This window comes from Ambystoma mexicanum, chromosome 1p (genome assembly GCF_040938575.1).
Source record: "Ambystoma mexicanum isolate Mex_15411 chromosome 1p, UKY_AmexF1_1, whole genome shotgun sequence".
Taxonomy (NCBI): domain Eukaryota; kingdom Metazoa; phylum Chordata; class Amphibia; order Caudata; family Ambystomatidae; genus Ambystoma; species Ambystoma mexicanum.
Window position 1 is genome coordinate 154,421,313 of NC_090921.1, and position 27,336 is coordinate 154,448,648.

The window sequence follows — 27,336 nt, forward strand, 5'->3', positions numbered from 1 at the left end:
AGGTCCCTGCAGACTTTTGGACTTGTTGCTCGGAACTCATTCCAGGAAAGAGCAATGGGTGGTTTCTTGGCCGATGGACTTGTCATCTCTGTACTTTCTGCATAAGGACAGGGGGGATGACTCATTTCCCCTGGGGTCTTCAACAGAAGGCCGCAGCCTTTACCATAAGAATGACTCCCTTCTCCAGGAATAGTTTCAGTTCACAATACAGCCAGGGGGAATGACTCCCTTCCCCTGGTACTGTTTAGCACAGTTCTTTCACACTGTGGGGATCCCACCCCTTCTCTGGTGGCCAGTGATTTCGTTGTTACCACTGTGCCAAGGACAATTTCCTCTGATGCTCTCCCTCTCACAGTTGGGGTCCTAGACCTGCCTCTGTTGGCCAGTGGTTTCCTCGTTATCACTGCGCTGAGGAAGATTTCCTCTGATGCTAGTCGTCTCACTCCTGGGGTCCCAGACCCTTCTCTGGTCATGCCCATTAATGTCTTTGTGCATACTGGGCAAGGGTAAAACAACCTCAGCCTCTATGTCACCCCATAGGTCCCCTCCAATTCTTGTTTACCTCCCCTTACCTCTTACGGGACTCTGGTACGTTGCCGTACCTCCTTGGACTGAGGCTCACTTCCTCATTAATTTCATCAATTAAAGTTGTTACTTGGTCAATGAACATTGATGTTCCGGTTGCTTTGTGCTGCCAGTATACATTAATGATGTGAAGTCAGACCATCCGATTTCACGGAGGAGCAGGAACTCCTTCCAACGCTGCAGGAGCAGTGCCATGGTGTGGAGGAGAAGCTGGAGCTTCCTCCAAAAATTGTGGTAAGCCTGTGCGCTTAATCCCTTTGCATCGGAACATCGCCGTTATTTTATTTAAAAAGCGCGGCTGAATGCGCTTCAACGAATGCCTGCTGATTAAATAACCAGCTGCAGGACAAGATCAATGCGACGCGGCGTTGAATCTACTTTCATCTGTGCTCCCATATTTTGGTGCACGAGGACACCCGCTTCAAGATGGCCGCCTGAGAGCAATAGGCATCTACCTTCCCTTGCCTACCCCCACCCAGAGCCATCCATCCCCCTATTGGCTTGCCCTGCCTGTGAAGTGCCCAATCAGTCGCTGGCAGGCGTAAGCCGGCCCTCCTCAGGAAGGCCCTGAAAGAAGGCTTATGCCTGTCCTAACCTGTCATGCCGCATCGGAGCCGTGAGGCGCGAGTCTATGCCCATTTGTTTTCTGATCCGCAGCAGCACGCCTGTGCTTGACCACATCTATGTGCCTGTCCAAGAAGCGTGTGCTGCGCGCCCAGACGGACTGATTCTGCTCGGACATATCCTGTTTGCTGCATTAACCACTGCAACGTGGTAAGACTCTTTGCTATCCCCCACTGTGCGCCTGTGTGCCCACCTCCTGGCCTCAATCCACATCACACCGTCTGCCCAAATGTACAATTAACATTAAGTAAAGTTGAATGTACCCCTGCTTTCGCCATTTGACAGCCTGTGGACCGCATGTCTATTGTGTTCCATCTAATCGCTGCATATGGTCTTTTCTTGACGAACTGCTGACATAATTTACAAAGTATATTTATGCGCTGCACTAGGACCCATTATTTAACCATAATCTACTGTTAACTTCACACAGAATGAGCACACACTTTGCCTATTACCTGCTATCTTTTACCTGCTAGACCAGTGCAAACCACTAGCTTCTCACTTGCTACCCTACAACCTACGTTACCTTCAGGTCCCTAGCTCCTACCAATACCCTTATTGGCTATTATCTACCGCCATGATGTTACGTTGTTAACCTGCCACCGGATAGGCCCTCATGGATTATACTTGCTTGCACGCATTTCACCCAGTTTAACCACACACTGACCAGCGCTAGCACTTTACCTGTGAGGTGCTCCCTGCTCATTGCTCCCACTAAAGTCTCTGCTTACGGCTACTGCTCCCCCACTTCGAACTCACCTTACTGTCGGTATCGCATGCAACTGTATTTAGCCCATAATGCTTACATGTAACTGAGCCGCATGAGCAGGTACTGATCATTGCACCAAGCATATAGTCCCTACTGCCTGGTAGACCCACGCTCTTCATTTACCCGACTAGAATTATGTCACTATCATTGCATTTGGCACCTAAAATCCTGTTTCTGCACTGACATTGATTGCTGCCTACATGCCTAATCTACTGTTTCTGTATTGATTGTTGACCACCCGTTCACATTGATTGCTGCCTACATGCCTAATCTACCGTTCCTGCATTGATTGTTGCCCACCCGTTCACATTGATTGCTGTTTACATGCCTAATCTACTGTTTCTGCATTGATTGTGCCCACCCGCTCATATTGACTGCTGCCTACATGCCCAATCTACTGTTTTTGCATTAACTGTTACCCACTTGCCCTAATTGACCGCTACCTCATTACCGCTATAATTCATTGCCTTGATCGCTGTTCACACGCATACAGTGATCCTACCCTCCCTGGCGAACAGAGTGCTTAAGATCCCTTCCTAATAACAACTAAAATATGCACACTCCAAGGAGTCTACCGCCTCTTCTTACTATTGTGATAGCGATAGCGTCTTTAGCGACTATACTGGTAGACTACCACCATAGCACCTTAAACCCCACTATGGCCCAACTGCCTACCCTCATAAGTAAACAATGGCTTACTAAACCTATTACGTTAGATCCTCCACTGAAGACATATTGTCATGATGCCTACCCCCGGAGCACCAGGCCAGGCCCAGCACCCCCCGGAGCAGGTATCACGCCCCCGGGTAAAAGCCCAGCGGCCCTTTATAGGGGCTCTTTGGACTATGTCCTGGCGCCGTTGGCGCCAGGCTCATGTTGGACATCAGTCCTGGCGCCATAGGCGCCAGGCTCATAAAGGGAAGTGTTTGGTGCACTTACCTGAAGCAGACCATGCTGCACACTCACCTGATGCAGATCATGCTGCATGAAGAACCAAGCCAAATGAGGCTTAGGAGGGACTATTTTTCTGAAGGAACTATTTTGTTACTTGGGTGGGGCTGTGGAAGAATACTCACCTGGAACTTCTTCCAAGGCTATTTAAGCCACACCCAGACAGCCACACGTGCTTCGCGTTGTTCTGCATCCCAGCAGCTGAACGCTCACCGTGTCTGCTCCTGCACCTGGACTCCAGCCACGCCCGCATCGAACCTGGAACACCTGTAAGGGAATAAGAGAAGAGAAAGGTGAAAACCAAGAACTATTTCAACCTTCTTACCTGCATCCGGAATCTTCACGCCAGCATTCCTGAAGGAAGACTTCCATTTAAAAGCACTGCGTTGCTCGTTGCAGCGCCGCGCTTCACTCACCTGGTCCCGAGACGCCGCCCGGCTCCATCGCGGCTCTCAGTGCCGGTCGCCACATCCCTGCACCGCACCTAAGGGAGAGAAGAAGAGACAAAAGGTGAGCAAGGGAACACAAGAGGAAAGCCGGATTTTCAGCCATATTACTTAACGGCTATTCTTGGTGAGCCATTCCACATCTCGGGTCGGCGCCACATCTCTGGCAGGTACCGCACCCCGGCCCCTATGGGGAAAGGACAAAAGACATTACTGGGGAATTATGAAGAAATTTAGAGGGGTCGCCCTCATCACTGACTCACCTGATTTACCCCGGCAATTTAACCCCTCAACGCATCGGCTTTGTTCTGCACCTGAAATAAAGGACAGAAAAAGACAACATAAAAGGAGGCTCACACTTGAACTTTTGCATCTTCATACTTACGGCGTATCGCTCAGTAAAGTCAAGTGGATTTGCCAACGCCATTCTGAAAACCAGTGAAGTAACTGGACGAACGCGCGCCCTGCACCAGAAGCAGGATGGAGAGTTCATCCTTCCAAACCATAAGGTGAGCTTAAACCGGGGGTTTTGGAGGAAGTCAGAGGAGAACGAAGGAGGAAAGGGGGGAGTAAGCACATTATTCAGCAGACAGTTAATCCCCTTTCTCATCTGCAGAAGGATATTCCTACGGGCCAGACAAGCAAGATTTGGGAGTCCAGTTCAATCGGTGGTCCGAATTCTGCGCATCACGCTTGAAGAGGCCACAGCAACCCAGACCAGACCAGCGCCTCCGTGGGAGCCAGGTGAGCGTTACAGAACGCGAAGCCGTCCTACAAATTCCCACCCAGGCGCTATGGAAACTTCCGAGACTGACCAGTTGGCCCAACTACTGGGGGAATTACGGGCCGAAGTACACGCCGCTCGTCAAGAGACTAATGCTCTCAGGAGGGAAGTGATTGTAACAAAGGAAAGAGCTGATGACCTGGCTAGACAGCTTTTGCAAGGTCAAGCTGGACAAACTCTTTTACCCGGTTCCGGAGGGAACCACGCTCCTGTGCTTTCCAGTAACCCGGTGCAGATTAATCTACCTGGAAACATGCCGCTGGCACCACCCGAACGCTTTGCTGGGGACCCCAAACGATTCGCCGTATTCATGAATCAGTGTCGTTTGCATTTCCTGTGCAGACCTGGGGCCTTCCCTAATGACCAGACCAAGGTAGCCTTTGTATTGTCATATCTCAGCGGCAGTGCTGCCGATTGGTCAGTTCCACTGGTAACTCAAGATGACCCGATTCTTCGTGATTTTCAAAGATTTCAAGCAAGCATGGAAAGGTTATTTGCTCGTCACTCCCAGGGGCAGGCTCTAGATGACGAACTTCTATCTCTGCGACAGGGCAATCAAGACCTCCTTTCCTACATAGCAACCTTAAATAGACTAATTGTGGAAACTGGGTGGCCAGAGGATAAAAGAATCACGTTATTTTATCGAGGTCTACGCGGAGAACTTAAAGATGTCCTGGCCCAAGTTGTAAATCCGCCCCAAGAGTGCTCCGAATATATAGACTTAGTGGTCCAATTGGATCACAGACTGCAAAACAGAAAAGCAGATCGGTCCAAGTTTGAGACCCGGGTGTTAGTCAAGACCCACGCTAACCTCAAGGGGGCTGAAGCCTCAGAGCCAATGCAAATCGGAGGAGTTAAAGGACCTTTAACGCAAAAGGAACGTGAAAGAAGACGGCAGATGCACTTATGTCTTTATTGTGGATCCTCTGGACACTTTCTACGAGATTGCCCGGCAAGGCCGCCCAGGAAGGTGGTAGGAGCCGCTGAAAAAATCCATGAAACCTCTGTATCGGGAAACGACCCCGCCCGACAAGCGTAGGGGTCCGCTTGCCGAGCTTGAAAACGAACTCTCAGACCTCGCATTTCACTGTGCCAATGGTCCTCGTAGATCCGGAACAGCCTAAGCGGTTGCATGCAATAAAGGCATACATCGATAGTGGGGCTATAGGAAACTACGTGGATCGTGATTTGGTCTCCAAGATTAACCTCCCCCTGCGTCCTAAAACCAGCAAAGATGTCATCGCCACAGTCGATGGAACCGAAATTGCCTCGGGACCGGTAACACATTCCACAGCTGAGGTAACACTTGTAGGTCCGGACGGCCATCGGGAGGCAGTTGTGTTTGATGTAATCAAGGCTCCACAGTTTCAGGTTATACTCTGAATCCCTTGGTTAGAGACACATAATCCTCGAATTGATTGGCGAGCGAAGAGAATAACCTTTCCGGAGTGTGCACTAACCTGCTACCCAGAAAATCTGAAGGTTAGTCTAGCATCAGTAACCTCTGTCTCCATGCAACTACCTCCGAATACCAAGACTTCCAGGACATCTTCCAAAAGGAACAGGCCAACACGTTACCTCCTCACAGATCGTACGATTGCCAAATCGATCTGGTGCCCGGTGCACAACCCCCTTGTAGCAGGATTTATGCCCTTACTGAGCCGGAGAATCTGCATTTGAGACAATATTTAGATCAATACCTAGCCAATGGTTTCATTCGCCCGTCAAAATCTCCGGCATCCTCGGCTTTGTTCTTCGTGCCAAAAAAAGAAGGCGACCTTAGAACTTGTATCGATTACCACGCATTGAACCAGATAACTGTTAAAAATCGTTACCCTCTGCCTTTCATCCCTGAACTCCTTGACCAGGTGAAAGACGCTTGCATATACACCAAGTTAGATCTCTGGGGGGCTTATCATCTGGTACGAGTTAAAGAAGGCGACGAATGGAAAACAGCCTTCCGTATAAAATATGGACTATTCGAATACCAGGTGATGCCTTTCGGGTTGTGCAACGCGCCTGCTGCCTTCCAATTCTTCATGAACGATGTCCTTCGGGAACTCATCAACGTCTGTGTTGTCGTGTATATCGATGACATTCTGGTGTTCTCCTCTTCGGAATCTGATCACAGAAAACATGTCAGGGCCGTCCTTGAGAAATTGCGCCAGAACAAACTGTTTGCAAAGCTGGAAAAATGCGTTTTCCATTCCACCGAGGTTGAATTTCTTGGATTTATCCTGACACCTAAAGGGGTCCGAATGGACTCACGGAAAGTGGATGCCATCCTCAAATGGCCATCACCTAGTTCGGTGAAAGGTGTCCAAAGCATGCTTGGTTTTGCCAATTTTTATCGCAGGTTTATCCCAGAATTTTCACGGGTGGTGCAACCCATCACTGAACTCTTGCGGAAGAATAAACGTTTTGAATGGACCGAGGAAGCTGAACAGGCCTTTCAGGAATTAAAAGCTAAATTTACATCCGCACCTATTTTGAAACATCCGCGTCCTGATCTCCCATATATAGTCGAAACCGATGCATCCAGCTTAGCCATGGGAGCTGTCCTGTCTCAGAGAGACCCCGAAACCAACCAACTGCACTCCGTAGCATTTTGGTCCAGAAAGTTCTCGCCGCCGGAGATAAATTATGCAATCACCGATAAGGAATTATTAGCCATTAAGTCCGCCTTTAAGGCTTGGCGGCATTATCTTCTTGGCGCCAGGCATACCATCACCGTGATCACTGATCACCGAAATTTACAATATTTAAAAACTGCCAAGGCTCAGTCTTCACGACAGCTCCGATGGGCTTTATTCTTTGCTGAGTTCGATTTTGTAATCACCTTCCGTCCTGGCTGTAAGAATGGCAAAGCGGACGCGCTATCTCGAATTGGAATGGGAGAAATGGACACAAACTCAGAACCTGTGCCGATAATTCCCGAACAAAGAATCCTGGGGATAACCACTTTACAAACCCATGAAGACATTCAAGCACGGGTAAATCTATTCCTGGACTCTTCAGCCTTGCAGGATTGGATCAAAAGGGGGTCTGCCTTTTCAATCAACGATGGCTTACCTTACTTCCAAGGACGTTTATTTTTGCCAGAAAAGGAATTGCAAGAACTGGTTATTTCCCGTCATCGCGATACTCTGATGGAAGGACATCCTGGCATTGCCAAAACAGAGGAAAAAATTAAACGACAATTCTGGTGGCCGTCCTGGCGAAAGGATATTAAATCTTTCGTGATGTCCTGTGGAGTTTGCGCCCAAAACAAAGGTCAAAAAACAAAATCCACCGGTCTTCTTCAACCCTTAGACATTCCACCAGCACCTTGGCACACCTTGTCACTAGATTTTATCACGGACCTGCCCTCTTGTAATGGATACGATACTATTTTGGTTGTGGTGGATTTATTTTCCAAGATGGCCCATTTTATTCCGTTGAAAGGATTACCTTCCGCTTTTGTTCTTGCCAAGGAATTCCTCGAAAATGTCATCCGTCTGCATGGATTCCCGTCCATACTAATCTCCGATCGGGGAAGCCAGTTCATTTCTCGTTTTTGGAAAAAGTGTTGTCAACTGGCACAAATCGACGTAAGACTCTCAACCAGTCACCACCCACAGACCGATGGTCAGACGGAGAGAACGAACCAGACCCTTGAACAATATCTACGATGTATGTTGCACCAATCAGAGGGTAATTGGAAGGACATTTTATGGGTGGCTGAATATGCATACAATAACTCGATACACTCTGGAACTGGTCAGAGCCCCTTTTATACCCTATATGGACATCACTCTCGTACTTCAGACCTGGACTCACCTTTGAGCCTCGAAATGCCCGCAGTCGACCATTTGCATTCTACAATTACTCAAGCCTTCAAGGATGCTAATGCACACTTACAACATGCGAAAGAGAAATACAAAAAGAATGCGGATCTGCATCGCAAGGAGGCGCCTCCATACCAAATAGGGGATCAAGTATGGTTGGATACCAAACACTTATCATTCTAGGGACCTCGGACTTTTAATCCAAGGTATTTAGGCCCTTACTCGATCAAAGCTATAATTAACCCAGTGGCAGTCAAGCTAGATCTACCAGCTAACATGCAGATTCATCCCGTCTTTCATGTGTCGCTTTTGAAACCAGTGCAACCAGGAACCAGATTAATAAAGCCACCAGAACCAATCCAGGTAGATGGGGAGCCTGAATTCGAGGTGAAGAACATTTTGGACTCTAAGATCTCAAAATCAAAACTTTTCTATCTAATTGATTGGAAGGGGTACGGGCCTCAGGAAAGTTCTTGGGAACCCAGCGACCACGTACATGCACCTCGGCTATTAAAAAGGTTCCATCGGAATTTCCCGAACAAACCGAAACCTCCTGGGGAAAAGGCCTTGGGAGGGGCCTTGGGGGGGAATGCTGTCATGATGCCTACTCCCGGAGCACCTGGCCAGGCCAAGCACCCCCGGGAGCAGGCATCACGCCCCCGGGTAAAAGCCCAGCGGCCCTTTATAGGGGCTCTTTGGACTCTGTCCTGGCGCCGTTGGCACCAGGCTCATGTTGGACATCAGTCCTGGTGCCATAGGCGCCAGGCTCATAAAGGGAAGTGTTTGGTGCACTTACCTGAAGCAGTCCATGCTGCACACTCACCTGATGCAGATCATGCTGCATGAAGAACCAAGCCAAATGAGGCTTAGGAGGGACTATTTTTCTGAAGAAACTATTTTGTTACTTGGGTGGGGCTGTGGAAGAATACTCACCTGGAACTTCTTCCAAGGCTATTTAAGCCACACCCGGACAGCCACACGTGCTTCGCGTTGTTCTGCATCCCAGCAGCTGAACGTTCACCGTGTCTGCTCCTGCACCTGGATTCCAGCCACGCCCGCATCGAACCTGGAACACCTGTAAGGGAATAAGAGAAGAGAAAGGTGAAAACCAAGAACTATTTCAACCTTCTTACCTGCATCCGGAATCTTCACGCCAGCATTCCTGATGGAAGACTTCCATTTAAAAGCACCGCGTTGCTCGCTGCAACGCCAAGCTTCACTCACCTGTTCCCGAGACGCCGCCCGGCTCTATCGCGGCTCTCAGTGCCGGTCGCCACATCCCTGCACCGCACCTAAGGGAGAGAAGAAGAGACAAAAGGTGAGCAAGGGAACACAAGAGGAAAGCCGGATTTTCAGCCATATTACTTATCGGCTATTCTTGGTGATCCATTCCACATCTCGGGTCGGCGCCACATCTCTGGCAGGTACCGCACCCCGGCCCCTATGGGGAAAGGACAAAAGACATTACTGGGGAATTATAAAGACATTTAGAGGGGTCGCCCTCATCACTGACTCACCTGATTTACCCAGGCAATTTAACCCCTCAACGCATCGCCTTTGTTCTGCAGCTGAAATAAAGGACAGAAAAAGACAACATAAAAGGAGGCTCACACTTGAACTTTTGCATCTTCATACTTACGGCGTATCGCTCAGTAAAGTCAAGTGGATTTGCCAACTCCATTCTGAAAACCAGTCAAGTAACTGGACGAACGCGCGCCCCTGCACCAGAAGCAGGATGGAGAGTTCATCCTTCCAAACCATAAGGTGAGCTTAAACCGGGGGTTTTGGAGGAAGTCAGAGGAGAACGAAGGGGGAAAGGGGGGAGTAAGCACATTATTCAGCAGACAGTTAATCCCCTTTCTCATCTGCAGAAGGATATTCCTACGGGCCAGACAAGCAAGATTTGGGGGTCCAGTTCAATCGGTGGTCCGAATTCTGCGCATCACGCTTGAAGAGGCCACAGCAACCCAGACCAGACCAGCGCCTCCGTGGGAGCCAGGTGAGCATTACACATATCCATGTACTTTGTTTGACAGAAATGGACAACTCTGTTCAAGACTCTCCAAACTCTATGAACCACCAGCGAGAACCCTTGCTTCTAGTAACAAAAGATCTACCCCTATACCCGTTACACCGATCCCTAAATCAAAAGATCAACCTAGACCTACTGCTCCTGACCTTATTACCTCCAGGACCCAAACGACAACAGGCTCCCCATCACTCACCTCAGCCTGCAATAGCCTCAAGGTTGCTCTAATAAATGTGAGATCTATGGTCGCTCATGCTACTGAGATAGCAGATATTATGCAGGCAGAACACCTTGACTTCTTAGCGATCACCGAATCCTGGCTTCATGCCGCTGCAGGACCAGCTCTTTCACTAGCCATCCCCAAGGTATATACTATTTTAAGATCAGATAGAGTTGATACTCGAGGAGGAGGTATTGCACTCATTGCAAGAGACAATCTACCGATTAGGCTAGTGCCATCCCCAGATACCAAATCTTGTGAGAACCTGACAGCCAAACTCAACATGAATAGCTCCCAGACTCTTACGATCCATCTGATATATAGACCTCCAGGCCCAATTGGAACCTTCGAGGATGACCTATCTAATATTGCATCCAATAACTTAAAAAACTCCCCCCAAGTTCTACTACTAGGGGACCTTAACCTAGGTTACAACGACCCAAAGGATGCACACGCTTCTAGTGTGGCAAATATCCTAATAGAACAAGGCTTTACCCAGAAAGTGCTCCACCCCTCATACACAAAAGGAAGAACCCTGGACTGGGTAGCAGACCACAATTGTAGTGTTAATATCTCTTTCATATCCCCTCAGAAATGGTCGGACCATTACCTTATAACCTTTACCCTAGCTACCGATAAACTTATCTCCATGCCTGTATCCCCAGCTCCACCTATTCCCACTCGGAATAAAAAGAATATGACCTGTGACAACCTACTCCCTCTCATCTTACCTACACTTAATGCTATCCCAGATAACTTGGGACCTGATGCATTGGTCAGGGAATACAACCATATCATGACAACCTCCTTAGACTAAATAGCGCCACTTAAACTTAGACAAAACAAACCCAAGGCCCACCTCAATTCTTGGTACACAACATACCTGAAAACACTACGCACCAAAAAAAAGGTTATGTGTGATATCCTGGAAAACACAACCGTCTGAAGAAAATAAGACCAATCTCAGCGCCATCACAGCCTTATACAAAAATGAAATACTCCTAGCCAAACGTGAAGCTTATAATGCTAGAATATCCCAAGCTAACTCTAGTACGAAAGAACTTTTTGTTATCCTTAAAGAGCTAGAAGCCCCTATCTCTGTGCCAGACAACTGTACCAAGGATAAACTCTGGTGTTCGAACATACAGCAAGCACTGGTGAACAAAGTTAGGACTCTACAAGTAAAAATTGCTAATAAAAAAGCCTCATTAACCAGTAACACGCCTATTAGAATTTTATTAGATTCCTCTAATAACACTGTCAAGCCACCCCGATTCAAGTTCTCTAAAGTCACCATAACTGAAACAGAAAAAACTATACTATCCCTCAAACCATCTAACTGTCAGGGCGATCCATGCCCCGCTCAACTTGTAAAGGATGCAGCCAGAGATCTGTCACCCTTTATTACAAAACTTATCAACGCGTCATTTGCATCCAATACTACCCCAATCAACCTTAAGGAATCATGGGTGCTACCACTACTAAAAAAAACAGACTCTAGACGCCTCGATTCCAACTACCGACCCATCACTACGGTGCCATTTCTCTTGAAAATCCTAGATAAAATGGCCTATTCACAAATCCAAAAACACCTGGAACCGAATTCCTTACTAGGGTCAAGGCAATCAGGCTTCCGGCCTCAGCACGGGACAGAAACTGCATTAATAGACTTGAAGGCCCAGATCGATGAACTGAGGGATAAAGGGGACTCAGCCCTTCTACTTTTGGATTTATCGGCCGTCTTTGATTTGGTTGATCACCCGGTCTTATGCAGCCATCTGGACTCGGCGGCATACTTCTCCACTGAAGCCATAGCGTGGATACAATCCTTTCTTAGTGATCGTACCATGAGAGTCTTCTCACCTACGACTGCAGCCGACCCCATTCCTATCACGTGTGGTGTGCCTCAAGGATCTTGTGTGTCGCCCACCCTATACAACATCTTTGCCAAGCCCCTTTTCGACGATCTGGATCATCTAGGTATCACCTACACCAACTATGCAGATGATACACAGATACTCCTACCTCTTACTGGTGATTACGAAAAGGATTTGGCCTTGGTGAACAAGGTTTATCTCATCATCCAGGCATGGATGGCCACCCATGGACTATGCCCGAATGATGACAAGACTGAGATCATCATCTTAGGCACTCCATCGTCCCTCAAAAAATTGAGCCCCAAATACCCAGCCTTTAATATCCACCATAGCATCACAGTCGCTAAGGAAGTAAAAACCTTGGGGTTTAACTTGGATTCCACTCTCTCCTTTAACAAACAGCTAAATGCCATGGCCTCGGTTACAGCCTACAACTGCAAACTGATAAGAGCAGGCAAAGCTTTCCTTTCTAATGACAGCTGCATTACCCTTGCCAGAGCACTTATATTATCAAAGCTCGACTGTTGTAACGCCATGTACATAGGGACGAACAAACAAATAACCAAGAAAATCCAATTCCTGCAAAATAACGCTCTTGGAGCTGCACTGGGAATTGCAAGGAGAGAACACATCTCTGAGATGAGAAGAGCCAACAACTGGCTGTCCACATCTGACAAAATCAAACTAAAAGTTGCTTCGCTTACTCACAAATGCATAAATAAGGCAGCTCCACTTTATCTATCGGACAGAATTGTTACGAAATATGTGACAAGAACAACCAGACTCTCCAATACGAACTGCCTTCTGATTCCCAGATTCATATTGGCCAGAGTGGGAGGCTGTAGTTTCCAGGTTTAGGCAGCCCAACTCTGGAACCCGCTTCCTTCCCCCTTTAGAGTGGAGCAGTCATACCAAAAATTCCGACAGAGTATAATAAAGTGGCTTAAAGACGCTGACTTCTAAGCGGATCCATGACATCTTGACAAACTGGCCCACTCCAGTCACTGGTCACTGCATACACTCCAGCAAACTTTATTTTTTTCTATAGCTTACACTTGCCTGCTATCAGCCCAGAGTCTGAATCTCATACCTGTAAATATACTATATCTATGTAACTTTACCAATTTTACTATGTGTAACTATACTCTATGTGTATGTTTATGTGTAACTAAGCTTTGAGTGAACTTATGCAATGCGCCCTAATACCCTTGGGTCTGGCGTGCTATACAAGTAATAAAACAAACAAACCAACAAACACTTCTCTGGCTTTGTGGGCTTCTCTCCTCTGCACTGACGGCTTCTCAGCACCTTCCTGGCTTCAGGATTCAGTCTGCCTGTATTCGGCAGGTGGAGATCTTTTTCAGTGTCCTCTTGCCGCTCTCCGGTTCTCTGCAGCTCTCAATCAGCAGTTAAATCTCCCACGCTGCGGAAGTCGGACATCGCTGCTTTCTTCAACAGGACTGGATACTACTGTGCCTGGCACCTTGTGCTTCTTGTCACGGCTGCGTTTGTCTCCGCAGCCGGGCTTCTCATGTCTAATAGTCTCTTGTTCCTTTTTATTCATTGTATCGAGTTCCTCCCATGTGGATTGCACAAGTCCATCTTCTTTATCACTGACTTAAACATCATGCCTCCATAGGGCCACCTCGTACCAGTGTTATTACAGTCAAGGATATTTATTTCTCCTGTGCTCTTCCTCGTCCTAGTACTTTTGGCTTTAGGTCCTATGCTACAGAAATAGACAGGTTTGCTTTCAATGTTGTGGACAATCGGGAGCGCTAAGGAATGTCAGGGAGTAACAACATTCGATGGGCTGTACCCCAGTTGATTGCCCTTATGCCCAGCGTGGGAGTCCTTTCCCATGAGTTCCTCCTGCATTACAATACCCCTAGGAGGACTATTGGGTAGGGCCCGTACCGCCCTAGCCTCATGGAAAAGGGCTCCCCCTTCGGGAGAAGCGACACCTTGTAAATTGTCACAATACCCGTTGGCAGTTGCCGTGTAAGATACGCCACGGGTACTTCAGCAAGAACGTCGATTCCCAACAGGCCTTGCAGTATGTGACGAGATTGCATACACTGCTGCACAACCAATTAAGTGCTGCACTGTGCCTAGGCAGCAGGAACTGAAAAGCCAGCGCCTTCGGTAGTGCTGTGCTTATCCACATTTCTTCTTGAGTGGCATTCCGGACCGAATGGTTTGCTGCCATTTTGTTTTCCTGATATTGGTATTGATATTGGTACTGATATTGGTATTGATATTGGTATTCTTGGATTCCGACCTCGGCTTGCCCTTCGACTCCCTCCGATTTACGTTATGGTTTTGTCTGCTTCTGATTCATCTGCCACTCAAACTCTTGATGTCCCTGCATCCTCTGCCCAGAGTCTTGGAGTGTTTTCTTGTGACTGGATTGCAACCCCTGTTTCTTCCTGGAGTCCTTGCCGAGTATCTCTAGTACTTCAGTTCTGTGTTTTGTCTGAATGACTGACCTCCTGCCTATTTTGGGTCATCTGTGGGTTAAGTGTTGTTTGTGTCCTACTATTCTCCAGATCATCGGGAAGTACTACCCTGCCGCTGGTTTCTCTGCCCTTCCAGCTGTCTCCTTTCCTTGAGGTGTCCTTGTTTCGTCGGCTGGTTTCTTGGCCGATGGACTTGTCATCTCTGTACTTTCTGTATTGGAGAACAAGTTACATAGCAGAAGAAAAAAACAGATATGCTGCTATTCCCTGTGGTGCATGTGATAGTTGCATTTTGAGAGTCTCTACTCATTAGTCTGCATTCTTGTTTCTCTGTAGCTTACTGGAAAACTGTTTCCATCGCTTTCTCATGGGGTTCTGGATTCCACTTTCCGTATGACTCACTGGGGAGGACAGAATGTGTTTTGCCTCTCTCCCACAGTGTATCGGAAGAAAAGTTCTTTTGTCTACTGGAGGGCTCCAGCAAACAACGTCACCACTCATCACCTGACAATGGGCCCCAGGAAAGGGAGCTATGGGAGGTTTACTTTGTGTGAAGACTCAGCCTTCCAATTACAGAACAATGGGTGGATAACAGATACTGAGGAGCATCTTTTTGCAAAGGGTACTGCCTTTAACACATCACAGTTTATATCTGACAAGTACGGGGCCTGTTTTATCATAATTTCCAGAAACGTACAGATAACTACTCCATCCTGATAGGCAGCGTTCTCCTTAAGGCACCATCAATCTTCTTGTCCATATTGTGGGCTGGCCTTGCTTCGCCTGGGGTAAAGTCATTATGATCTACATTATCTCCCATCTTGATATCCAGCCGGAGGTTCTCCAGATACTTGGTATCACACTCCTGTAGAGAGTAGAGCTTAAAGAGTATCTAGAAAAAGAAAGTTTCTCTATATCCTCCCGTTCTATAAGGAGAATATTTTCCATGCCCTTGTGAAAGGGAAAGTTCAAAGAGGATATGTTCTAAAGGTAATTGAGCATGAGAGGGAGACAGAGAGACAGAGATGACCATTTGCAACAGTCTGACCTAGACCACAAGGTTACCCACCAGTGGCATGTGTTTTGTCCCTAGTTGTGGGATACTGTTCATATAATTTAATATAAATGAAACTCAGGACCTTCAGTACCTTGCGACACACTTTGTATTAATCTTCATCTAACTCAACTCTTGCCCCCACTTCCTCAACACCCTCTTCTCTAAAGAAACAGAGAGAAGACGCAACATTGTGGAAGAGAAGAAACCCTGCTGCCAGCAACAGCAAGGTGGTGGGACACAGAAAAAAGGAAAGATGGAAGGACATGGAGTCTGCAACAGCGCGACCATGCTCTCACCTTGTATCACTCATTTTGGAGACACAAAATACTCAGGCTTAATTCAGAGTGGGGCAGGGCTTTTCTCCCCTATTCTCCCCTTTTCTTAATATTAGGCAGATTTGCTGGTTTTCTGTCTGGGTGGTGGGAGCCTTCATTAATAAGAGAGTATGATGGGTAGAAGGTAAATAAATACTATTTGCTGCTTGACCAGCTCTAGGCCTCCAGCATTCAAGACATACAGGTACAAGTTGAGGGCAGCACAGTCGGTGAGGAAGGTGTGTTGAGTGGATGCTTCAAGGATGTTTGTACAGTTTTTCTTATATGGTCAATAGGTGCACCCAAATGGTAATTTGCTAGTCTGGGCACATGAGTGTTGGATATTTAAGAGTTTTTCTTCTAGATGTTGACCAGATGCTGTGGGCAATGCTTCTTGACATATGCAAGTGCAATGCGCAGTCAGGGAACATGAGTCCTAAACGCACCACCCAACAACCTACCTCCCTGCCTTGCACTGGCAGAGACCGTACCACACGACTCGCCTCACATAGCACAACACCTTGCCTATTTCCACCTGCGTATTCAGCGCAGATATACTCAACCACCTCACCATCTACCTCCTCTACAACTGCCACGACGCAGACTCTCATGTGCCCTCATCAATGCTCAATCCATCACTGCTCATGCGACAGATATCCGCGACCTCATCTCCAATCAGAATCTTGACATTGTTGCAGTAACTAAAACATGATTACACCCAGCTGCTGGTCCTGCCCTCGCCATTTCCATCCCTGCAGGCTACTCCATTCTATGCATGGACTGCCTAACACACAAAGCGGGCGGAGTTGCCCTCATCCACCAAGACTCACTCGACTTCAGACCTCTCACAAGCACAGCTCCACCATCTTGCGACCTACTAAGCGCTAAGTTTACTCTATCATCGACCTCCCCCATTACCTGTCATCTACCGCTCCCCAGGCCATGACAAATCCTTTGATGACAACCTCACACAACTCATTAGCACAATCACACCCACATCTAGAATACTTCTCCTTGGAGATCTAGACCTGGGACGTAACAACTCTCTTGACAAAGACGCTACCTCACTCTCAAATTTTCTCGACTCACTAGGATTCACGCAGGATACATCCAGCCCAACTCAAAAGCAAGGCAGGTCATTTGACTGGCTCGCAGACACCAACTGCACATCACCCCCAACCTATGGTCAGACCAAAACACCATCACCTTCTCTCTGGCCACAACCACTGCCCAGAGTAGCAATACACATCCCCGTTCCCTGGTGATAACTAGATCCTACCTCAATCTCAACTAAGAGCATCTCTTACCTGTCCTCACTTCAGATCTCACCATCTCTGAAGCCTCCTTGCCATCCTGCTCAACCAACTGAGTCAACACCTACAACACTGCCATTCAGTCAACCTTACATGCCATTACGCCTCTAAAACCTTGCAGAGCCAAACTAACCACCCATATCAACTCCTGGTTCACACCAACCGTCCAGGCCATGTGAACCAAAAAGCGCACCCTTGAAACTGCCTGGACCAAACTCGACCGAGCCTACCACACCTTCACAATTGACGCCTGTACCTTCCCTGTCTCTCCAGTGGTTACAACACTCAGCGTCTACCTCAACTCAAGCCTTTGCATGACCTACCCAGTTAACGCAATCGCTTCCTAAGCCGCCTACACCATTACACATTTGAACGCAATCAAACTCCCCCGATCTACGCATGATCGCCTAACCACAGTTACGCTGTGACATGCCTTCTCGCTGGCATGTCACAGCGTAACCTAACCAAACTTCAGACTATCCAGAACAATGCTATCCGAGCTCTGATGAATCTCAGCAAACATGACCATGTGTCAGCTCTTAGAAAAGCGGCTCACAGTCTCCCAATGAGAGAAAGGATCAACTTCAAAATACTTTCCATTACTGATCGCTGTCTCTCCAACTCTGCACCACCCTACCTGTCGCAGAGAATCTCCAAGACCAACTCATTCCAGCCAACTATCTCACAGCCATAGACTTATCACCCCGCACTTAAAGCGCACCAGAGTGGGAGGCTCTAACTTCCCGGTCCTGCTGCACGCCTGTGGAACAACCTACCTCCTCATCTCCATGCAGAGAGATCATACTAGCCTTTCGGAAGACAACTGAAAACCAGTCTCTTCCATTGACCCCATGTTAGCCTAATACTGAAGAGTTGAACCTTAATCTTGCGGACAACCTTATGCCTGACTTGTACCTTGTAACCAACTGCCTCTCCACCTCCCTCCCCCGTCTACCCACACCCACTCCCCATTTCCCTGTGCTTAACTAGCGCCTTGATGCATGAGGGTTTTGCACGCGCCACAAATACATAAATAAATAGTGGAAAATTTGATTATTTTAAACTAGCCACAATATATATCAATGTTTAAAAGTCAAGTTGACATTGCTGTGTCCTGTTTAAAGTGGCACTAAAAGAGATGGCAATATTTTGCAGCTGAAATCTGAAATTTCTAGCTCAGATAATCTTCTAAGGAGGAATCGGGTTAGGCGTAAATCCTTTTATTAAGAAGTCCCCTCCCTTGGGAGAAAAAGGACGTGCAAAAGCGGGGAAACAGGCGGTCAGATTATTTTTGCTGACATCTATCTGATCTGACAACTTTTTGATATATGTCTCCTATGTTACATTGGTCGGACCGACTAGAGGCTGCTAGTGAACAGTATTGTCAGTCACCTTGGGTATAAGGGTCCTTTGGCACTTGGGAGGCACTAAATTATATTTAGAGCAGTTGCTGAGTGTGGACCTAGCTCCAAGGAGCAACATGTTTGTAGTAGCTGGGGCATTTTCATTGAGTGCAGATAAGAGAGAGTATGCTAGAATGATACAACACATATCATTCCGACCCTGGAGGACCCGGTAAGTCCCCATTCCAAATACCATTCCCCATTCCTTTTGAGCCCCCATAGGGCTCAATGGGAATGGGGAAGGAGCTAATAACGATACCGCAATTTGCGGTATCGTTATTCGCTCTGAAGTCCCTCAGCGGGTCCCGTCCTTAACGCCTGGTCAGACCTGGCGTTAAGGACGGGACCCGCTGAGGGACCTCGTAGTAGGGCGCTTATGGATTACCGGCACCGGTGACCTTACCGGTACCGGTAATCCCTTAGCACCTACCGTGTAATGAGGCCCATAATCAGGGTACACAGAAATAATTCAATAGTAATAGTTAGCATTTACAAAGTACACTGCCATATGTTGTTCTTTGGTCCCCTGAGAGGGTATGCTTTTTGACTTGGAAGTCAGGTTTTCCCAAATTTAGGACTGTATATGTACATAATCCAGTGTAACAAGTTGTCAACATAACTACGTACCTGTGGAAGGAGATTATTGCCACAGTGTGAGCCTGCATTATCAGTGGGATATTGTAGGATGTGGAATGGGGGTGTCGACTAGTGCCAAAATTAAGTGGCTCATCAGTGCTTGTGAGGAAACCTACTGAAGTACTTGGATGGGGGGAATATGATAACATTTCCTATGACTGGTGATTAAGCATGCAGAAGCTCAGAGGACGACGGCCCTGGGAGGTGTTAGGGTAGCGCCTTGAAAGATGTAGAGTAGGGACTATAAGGCAGAACAACACAGCTTGAACTGTACAGCGGGTGTTACAAGGAAGGGGCAAGGAATTCTTTTTCAGAAGCTGTACTTGTAATTTGCAGTTTGCACTCTTTTTGATAACATGTTCCTTGAAATAGACATTAATGTTGATTTTGACCCTAAGGGATGTGGCAAATTGGGTTGTTCTGGACAGAAGTGCTCAAATTTCACACTGGAAGCCAGACCTGTGTTTTGTTTTATGTGCTGTAATACCCCCCTGGGAAAAGCCTTACTTCGTATCTCTTCTAGCACACCAGTGGAAGCATGAATATCAAATGTCTGCTAATGTACTCTCCCCACAGCATGCAGGTCGAATATGTTCAGTATTTTCCAAGCAAGGGAATAGATAGACACCTCATTTCTGCTTTACTACCCTTCTAAGGGCATACATAATAGTACTTTCATGGGTGCATAAACATGACATGTCTAATCTAGCACTTCCGTGGGGGCATAAAGACTGCACATATGCTTTAGGAACTCAGTAGAGATACCCCACCTTGGATCCCATTTGTGCTCTTTCATACCTACCCCTGTCTTGTGTAGTGCGGGCCACGCTGAGATGTCGTCCTTCATTGTAATGCGCTTTCCTTTTGGCGAGAAAGTCTTCTAGGTGAGAAAAAAAAACAAGATGCTGAGCTGAGATGTTTGTGAGGAAAACAACCAATCTGGAAAGCCTCAAGAAGGGAGGTGGGCAGCACCGTTCAGAGGCCCCAGTGGAAAAGGGCTTGCTAAGGGCTTCAGGAGTAGAGGAGTACATGACTGAGAACTTAGGATGAGGGGACAACACTGATCAGAAGCCTCACGAGTATGTGCACACCTGCCAGGAGCCTCAGCTGTGGCGGAGCACCTGTCAGAGGCCTAGACAGTGGGAGATCACCTGTTAGGGACAAAGTAGTGGGAGAGAACCCGTTGGAGGCCTCATGAGTGGGAGATCAACAGCAAGAGGGCTCATAAGTAGAAGAGATGTCTGCAGAGGCCTCAGGCAGACGAGAGAACCTGCCAGTGGCCTCAGCAGTTACACAGCACCCATCAGAGGCCTCAGAAGTGGGAGGGCACCTCACCTGTTAGAGGTCTAAGGAAGAGACCAAAACGTGTCGAAGGCGTTGGTGAGAACCTGCCAGGGGCCTGTGGTGAATCAGAAAAAGGACACAGACACTGTAAAGACATTTTTATTATATTGTTTATTTAAAGTACAATATTTACTAATTTTTTCCTATAACTATGGGCTGTTCCCTACCTATTTTACTAGCTAAATTGCTTGTCAGTCAGTGTGAATGTCCAAAACAAGTCCGCCCATGAGTCAAATATAACCTTTCTGATCCTACCACTAGTACAACTAACTATACTCCCTTCTCCTGGTTACTGTAGTTTATCACAGGGTTTTCTTCTTTTTCTTGATCCGCTCAATAGACCATGCAGGAATATTCTTTTTCCTTATCGTCTGGATTAAGTTCTCAAATTCTTCTAGAGGACTGGTAGTCTCCCTGTCCTCTTTCTTAAATATTATTTTAGCTCTCATCAGGCTCTTTCTCTCTCTCCTGTAGGGCTTAAGGCCCTCTGGATATATTGTTCTCCTCTCAGATATTTTGATGGCTCAGTTTCCCATTACACTTTACCTCTTCCAAGAGTGCGGTTTCATGTACTTAACTTTCTGAGCTCATGGGTCTGCACTCCCCAAGTATCTTTCTCTGTTATAATCTCCTTCTTATCCTTGGAATATTGATTGACTTTCTCCTTTTTCCAGGGTGCAAATTTCCAACTCTATTCCTTGCCCACTTTGTGGTTATTGTATTTCTTATGATCTTTTTGACACAATTCTGGCTCAACAAATAATTTCACCTCTTTTAGTATTACTACTGGGTTGAGTTTTGATTAGCTTATAATGAGTCCCTCTTGTTTCTACGGTTTTCTCGTTCGCCGTATTACTTTCTGCGTTCCGGGGTAACGTCACTGGTACCTGTGGGACGATGGACTCTTCTGAGTGCTTCATGACTCTGCGGTGTCTCTTGCATCTGCGTTTCATTCTTGCTTTCAGGATATCACTGGAGCTGTGACTCGGATCGAGAGGTGGTTCCTCCCGCTAGTGGTATAGGCGACATTTTTCAGGCAGGCTACCCACCACACAAACTCTCTGTTCCTCCTTCCTCAGATTTCCTCTGCTCTCGCACGCCGGTCCTCCAGCATTTCTTGCTCTGTGTTGGAGTTGTTCAAGCTTACGTGGGCTCTGTGTTCTTGGTCAGCCCTGCTTCTTTCTGCTCTGCTGCGTACAGGAGGCTCCCCCAGTTTCTCTCAGTCTCTCGCTCTCTCACGGATCCCCGCCCTTTCTTGATTCTCACCCTCTCTTTGCACTTTGTACTTTCTCGCTCGTTCTTTAGCATCTCATTCCTTTTCTGTCTCCTCAGCACAGTCCTTTGGAGTCTTGAATTTAAACAGACAGTCTGAGTTTCTGGTTGCTGATAATATAGATTCACTTCATCTTCAGGAAACTGATAATATTCTGGTGTAAGCAAATACTTGGATGCCACCATGGAGTTAAAGAGGGAGTCTGTCCTGGTGAGGTCCTACTTGCCTCAACCCCTAGGGAGGGTGTTGCTGAGCGGTCCCACCTCCCTAGCCTCACATGGGTGGGGTTCCCCCGATGGGCAGAAGAACGAATTCCCTCAATTCGTCACAGGCCTCAGCAGTGGGAAAAAACCCATCAGAGTCCTTGGGATTGAGAAAGCACACATCAGAAGTCTCACAAATACAGGAGAACCTGTCAGACGTCTCAAGAGTTGTAGAGAAGTTGCCAGCGAGCTTAAGAGGGATAGCACCTGTCGCAGGTTTCGGCAGTGGGAGAGCACCTTTCGGAGGTCACAGAAGTAGATGAAAACCTTACATATGCTTCAGTAGTCAGAGAGGATCTGCTAGGGACCTCAGATGTTGCAGAGCAGTTGCCAAAGTTCTAAAGAGTGGGACAGTACTTCCCAGAAGCCTCAAGGTAGGAGAGCACCTGTCAGAAGCCTCAGGAGTAAAAGATAACCTGTTGGAGGCCTCTGGAGTTAGAGAGCATCTGTCCTGGTGCCTCAGCAGTGGAAGAACTCCTGTCAGAGGGCCCACAAGTAGAAGAGAACCTTTTGGAGGCTTAAGGAATTACAAAGCAACTACCAGGTGCCCCAGCAGTAGGAGAGCATCTGTCAGACACATTAGGAGGGGAGAGCACCTGTCAAATGCCTCAGATGTGAAAGAGCACCTGCTGGAGGCATAAGAAGAGGGAGAGCACGTGTCACAGTCCTCAGGAGTTGGAAAGCATCTGCCAGGGGCCTTAGGAGAACAAGTGAACCTAATGAAGTGATCAATAGTGGCAGAGCACCTATTGGAAGCCTCAGGAGTGGGAGAGTTTATATTGGAGGCCCAAAGAGTGGATTCATCATCTGTGGTGCACAGGTTATTATCATACCCTCACCAGAGCTCTTCCCCCACCCCCATATCACAGTTTAAAGCATGACTGTATGGGATGCAGCAATCTATGCTGATCCAAAGGAGAATGCAAAGCCGTACTATGATCTTTTCAAACATTTTGGATAGGGCAGGAAGGTTAGGAATAGACAGGAATTGCCAAGTGAAAACCTTTAAAGCAGAGGATTGATGAAACCTACTTTGAAGAACCAGAGACTGCACCTGACTCCAAAGAGAGATTAAAGCTTCCCACATCTGTAAGATCCAGATTAGAAATGGGGTCTACTACTGATTCGGTCAGTTGAGCGGTTGTCAACAGTAGAAGCAGCACTTCTGAAAAATGTACATCAAATGGAAAAACTGAGTCTGAACATATTCTACTTCCAGGTCCATTGTTGGCGTAATGACTCATCACCTCTCAGTCCTGCCCACTCTTAACAAGGCTTCCAAGGCTTCTAAGCTAACGTCTCCTGTCGGCATGGGGGTACGATTAGAAGGAAGGAAAAACACAATTGAGTGGGTAGGCTGTTTTGCAATCGCAGTGCAGGGTTCTTATATATCCTTAGATATCTATATCCTTGGATCAAAGCGCTATATAAATATCAAACTATTATTATTATTGAACTATATCCCTAGAGGAGCCCTCACGAGAGGAGAACACCTTTCAATAGCCTTATGTGTGGGACAGCAGCTGTCTGGGGGTTCTTGAGGTGGAGATTACCGTCTTAAGCCTATGAAGGGGAATACCGCCTGTGTAAAGTTAAGGTTACTACCTGTGCACTATGGGATTATCCTATTTATGGATTCTTTACTCAAGGGCATTCTCAAATGAAGGACCAACCAGAGGCATTTTAAAACACTTCTTTACATTTTTATGACTCAAATGTGTTTCTTGCTTATTGACCACAGACCTTGCTGATTAACTAATGCTCATTTGGAGTGTTGCACTCATTTTGCTCTAATTTTCACTCTCTCAAAAAGCCATATTCTTTTCATCGACTTCATTGGAACCACCCTCCCAGAAAATCTTCAACAACCACAAAAAAATGTTTACTCGCTTGACAAAAGTGGGAGACCATTTCTGGAACATTTGACACCATCCTCTTCAGAGAATCAAGAGGTTGAGATGAATGCCAGTGACTGCTGACAGATCTAAAGAGGGTGTTTCATAATCCTTTCATTTTACCTGAATGCTGTTCCACTGCCACTGCTCTCTCTCTTTGGGCCAAAACGCATTTTGAACATCATGTGCCTCTTATACTTTTTGACAGTGGGGAAGATTTGAGAAGGAAAAAATGGGATCCCATATTCCTGCAGGAACAGGAGCGCCACTAAACAATGAGGTGTCTGCATTTAAAGCACAACCAGGACCAGTCCCCAATCAGGTTGCCTTTCCTAGATACCCAGAACACAGAGGAGAAAAGCAGTCAAGGTAAAACCAGAACATGTGGCCACACTAGCAGGTCACTGGAGGAGTAAGGCATCTGCATCGAGGCTGCTGGTGGTGGAGAAAACACCTGAAATTTCAAGAGGTTGTGGACACCAATCTGATGTCTACAGAAGAGATTGTGAGGAGCTAGGAATGAGACTCAGAAACAAGGGAGTCATGGTTTTGGGCCAAGACGTTTATTAAAATAAAAGGGTGGGGAAATGCCTCCCTTTCTGTTTTTTTTTACCTAAAACCAAAACGAAGGGTCTGTCAGTGTCAGAATATCCACAGCAAAACCGTCCTGTTTCCAAAGTACTATTCCGGTACTCATATTCTAACAATATAAACTCTTAAGGTGAAAAGGGTAATGTCTTTGGCCTTCAGTGGTTTATAAATGTTCAAAAAGGAAAATGCCTAACTCCAACACAATAGTTCCAGAAAGATAGAGTTCCTTGTTCCAGAGGATGGTTCTCTTCCCCCTTGATTTCTATTCCCTATGTTGTATATCTAAAGATATCAGTTCCCTGAGTTTTGCTTTATCCACAACACAAGTGGTAAACAAAACAACTTGACTCTTTGTCTTTATCTTGTTAGGATACCAGGTTTACTCTCCTGCTAGGTTTTCACTCCTCTTCTCTTTTGCTAGTCCTGCTATATCCTTCTCAGAACCCCTTTTGGTGGTGTGTTTTCTATACACTGTTCAGTTTGTCCTTTCCTGGTGTGCTGCCTTACCAGGACTTTCTCCTATGAACACACTTGCAATGGCCTGGTATACTCCCCTGCCAGGGCTTTTTTAAATGAACATACTTACAACTGCCTGGTCTATTATCCTGCAAGGACTTCCTTATATGCACACAATTGCAACTGCCTGGTATACTCTCCAGCCAGGACTTTCTTAAATGCACACACTTGAAACTGTCTGGGCTTTCTTAAATAGGTATTTTCTTTGCAGCTTCAATTTGCCGGTGTACTCTCATTCCAGTGCTTTTCTCGTGTGGCCTCCAAACTTGAAACCCTCTTATGTTTACGTTATCTGATACTGTATCTGCCTAGTATACTATCCTGCTAGGGCTTTTCTTATATGCGCTTTGCATACACTCACAAACTTGAAAGTCTCTTTATTTAGATCTGTTTTCCCCTTTAAAGAAATGCATACTGGCTTTTCTCTTTCATGTACTTCATTTGCTTCCTTAACAGTTATTCGTATTTGGCGAGGCTTTCAATATTCCCCGGTGTCCCCGCTTCCCTTCTGAGGACTCACCAGCTCTTGCTGATGTACTTTGTTTCTCCTGTGGCAAACCAGTGGCGGTTGTTCAGTGTTTTTTTCCATCTCACTGAGTTAGTTCCTTGGCTCCTTTGCCTCTCATGGTGCCTGCTCGGCTCTTCTGCTTTGTTTTGGGCTTCGGAAAGGCAAACGCTGCCTCTCAACACATGAAAACGCCAAGGAGCCATGCATCAGCTTTTGGCGTACCCACTGCATGTTCTCATTTGCGGTCAGCTGTCCTTTTCCTCGAGCTGGTTGGCTCCACGGAACTCTTTGCAGCCCCACGGTCTCTCGGTCTGCACTGAGAGAAGCAGCTTTCTCCCTGCAGCAGTACACCTCAGTCAGCTGCTTCTTCTGTTCAACTCTTCCGGCCACAGGTATGCGCTCACAAACACTAGAGCGCAGCTGGTGTTCTTGGTCTTCTTTGCTATGAATTACTGGGCTCATCTTCCTCATCCCATGATGGGATTATGGGATTAACAGTCCATTTTTGATGATTTTGTGTAAAGTCTGGGGTAGTGTTCTTTAAGGGTAAGTCAGCTTTGGATGACTCGTAGGTATAGTCTAAGAAGGTGTTTCCATGAGTTTTAGAGTCTGATTTTGACAGCTCAAATACAGATCTTGTTAGAAGGTCTTCAGTACCCTTCCCAAGCGGATGAGGGGAGGTGTAAAAATATGCCATTAAGGATGGGGTATCCTCAAGAGAGGAAGGGGAATACCATGCCTTGTCCGATGGTGCCCTGATACTATCCCAGAGGTTGTCTCCCCCACGCATCTATCCGCCCCCAGGATCAGGTAGCGGCCACATTGGGAGAGAAATGATGACCTTATCTGATTCATCACTGGATTCATACCTACTGAAGACCTCAGATGGGAGCAAATATCATAAGGTGGCCTCTGAAATGACAGACACCTATCAGAAGGTTCTGTAAGGCATATGTTAAAGGTGTCTAATGGGGAATGCCTTAAGTGGTATAGAACACCTACAGGTATCGATCAGAAGGTCCTGGTGGCGGAGATCATGTGTCGAGACCTCTGAAGGGGTACGCATCTATAGGTCACTACAGGCGTGAGCAAGTACCCTTATGAAGCCTCAGAAGGGAGTAGCCATCAGTAGAGGTCCCTGGGAGGCATGGACATTCATAGTATCAGAAGACTGTGGGTTTGGAGAGCACGTGTTAGAGGCCTCTGATGGGTTTGGCACCAAGCGGCGGCTGTAGTAGAGAAAAAAACAATCTTAGGATGTTTTAGGATGGAGTGGGTGCTTGTAGGAGTCCTTAGAAATCATTGGCCTCTACAGTACCAGAACACTGTGGAGGTAGTGATTACCTGTTAAATAACTTAAGGGGGGGCAGGCACCACTAGGAGTGAGTTGGCATCTATTGGTAACCTATTGTATCATAATGTCATAGCTCCCTATGAACTTGTTTTGGGTTGAGTTACACCTGCAAGATTCTACATTAATATACGTGTACTGCTACCTGTAGGAGCCCACAGGAGGTAGTGGGCACTTGTAGGAGGCCAAATGTTGAAGCAGGAACTTGCATACAATAGCAGTGAATGTTGGGCATCTGGAGGAGAGATCAGGTAGGATTGGATACTTGGAAACCTCTGTTAAATGTGACTAGAAGACCCGG

General features: G+C 46.9%; 1 protein-coding gene across 4 annotated transcripts in view; it reads right to left on the reverse strand.

Moving 5' to 3' along the window:
- The window catches only part of LOC138567454 (protein phosphatase inhibitor 2-like), a 2,745,435-nt gene that overhangs the window by 1,192,707 nt on the left and 1,525,392 nt on the right, over positions 1-27,336 (reverse strand). For all 4 annotated transcript variants that reach the window (XM_069645683.1, XM_069645676.1, XM_069645667.1 and 1 more), the window contains one exon: positions 20,097-20,174. In XM_069645683.1, coding sequence (XP_069501784.1) covers positions 20,097-20,174 — 78 coding nt within the window. The remainder of the gene's footprint in view (positions 1-20,096; positions 20,175-27,336) is intronic.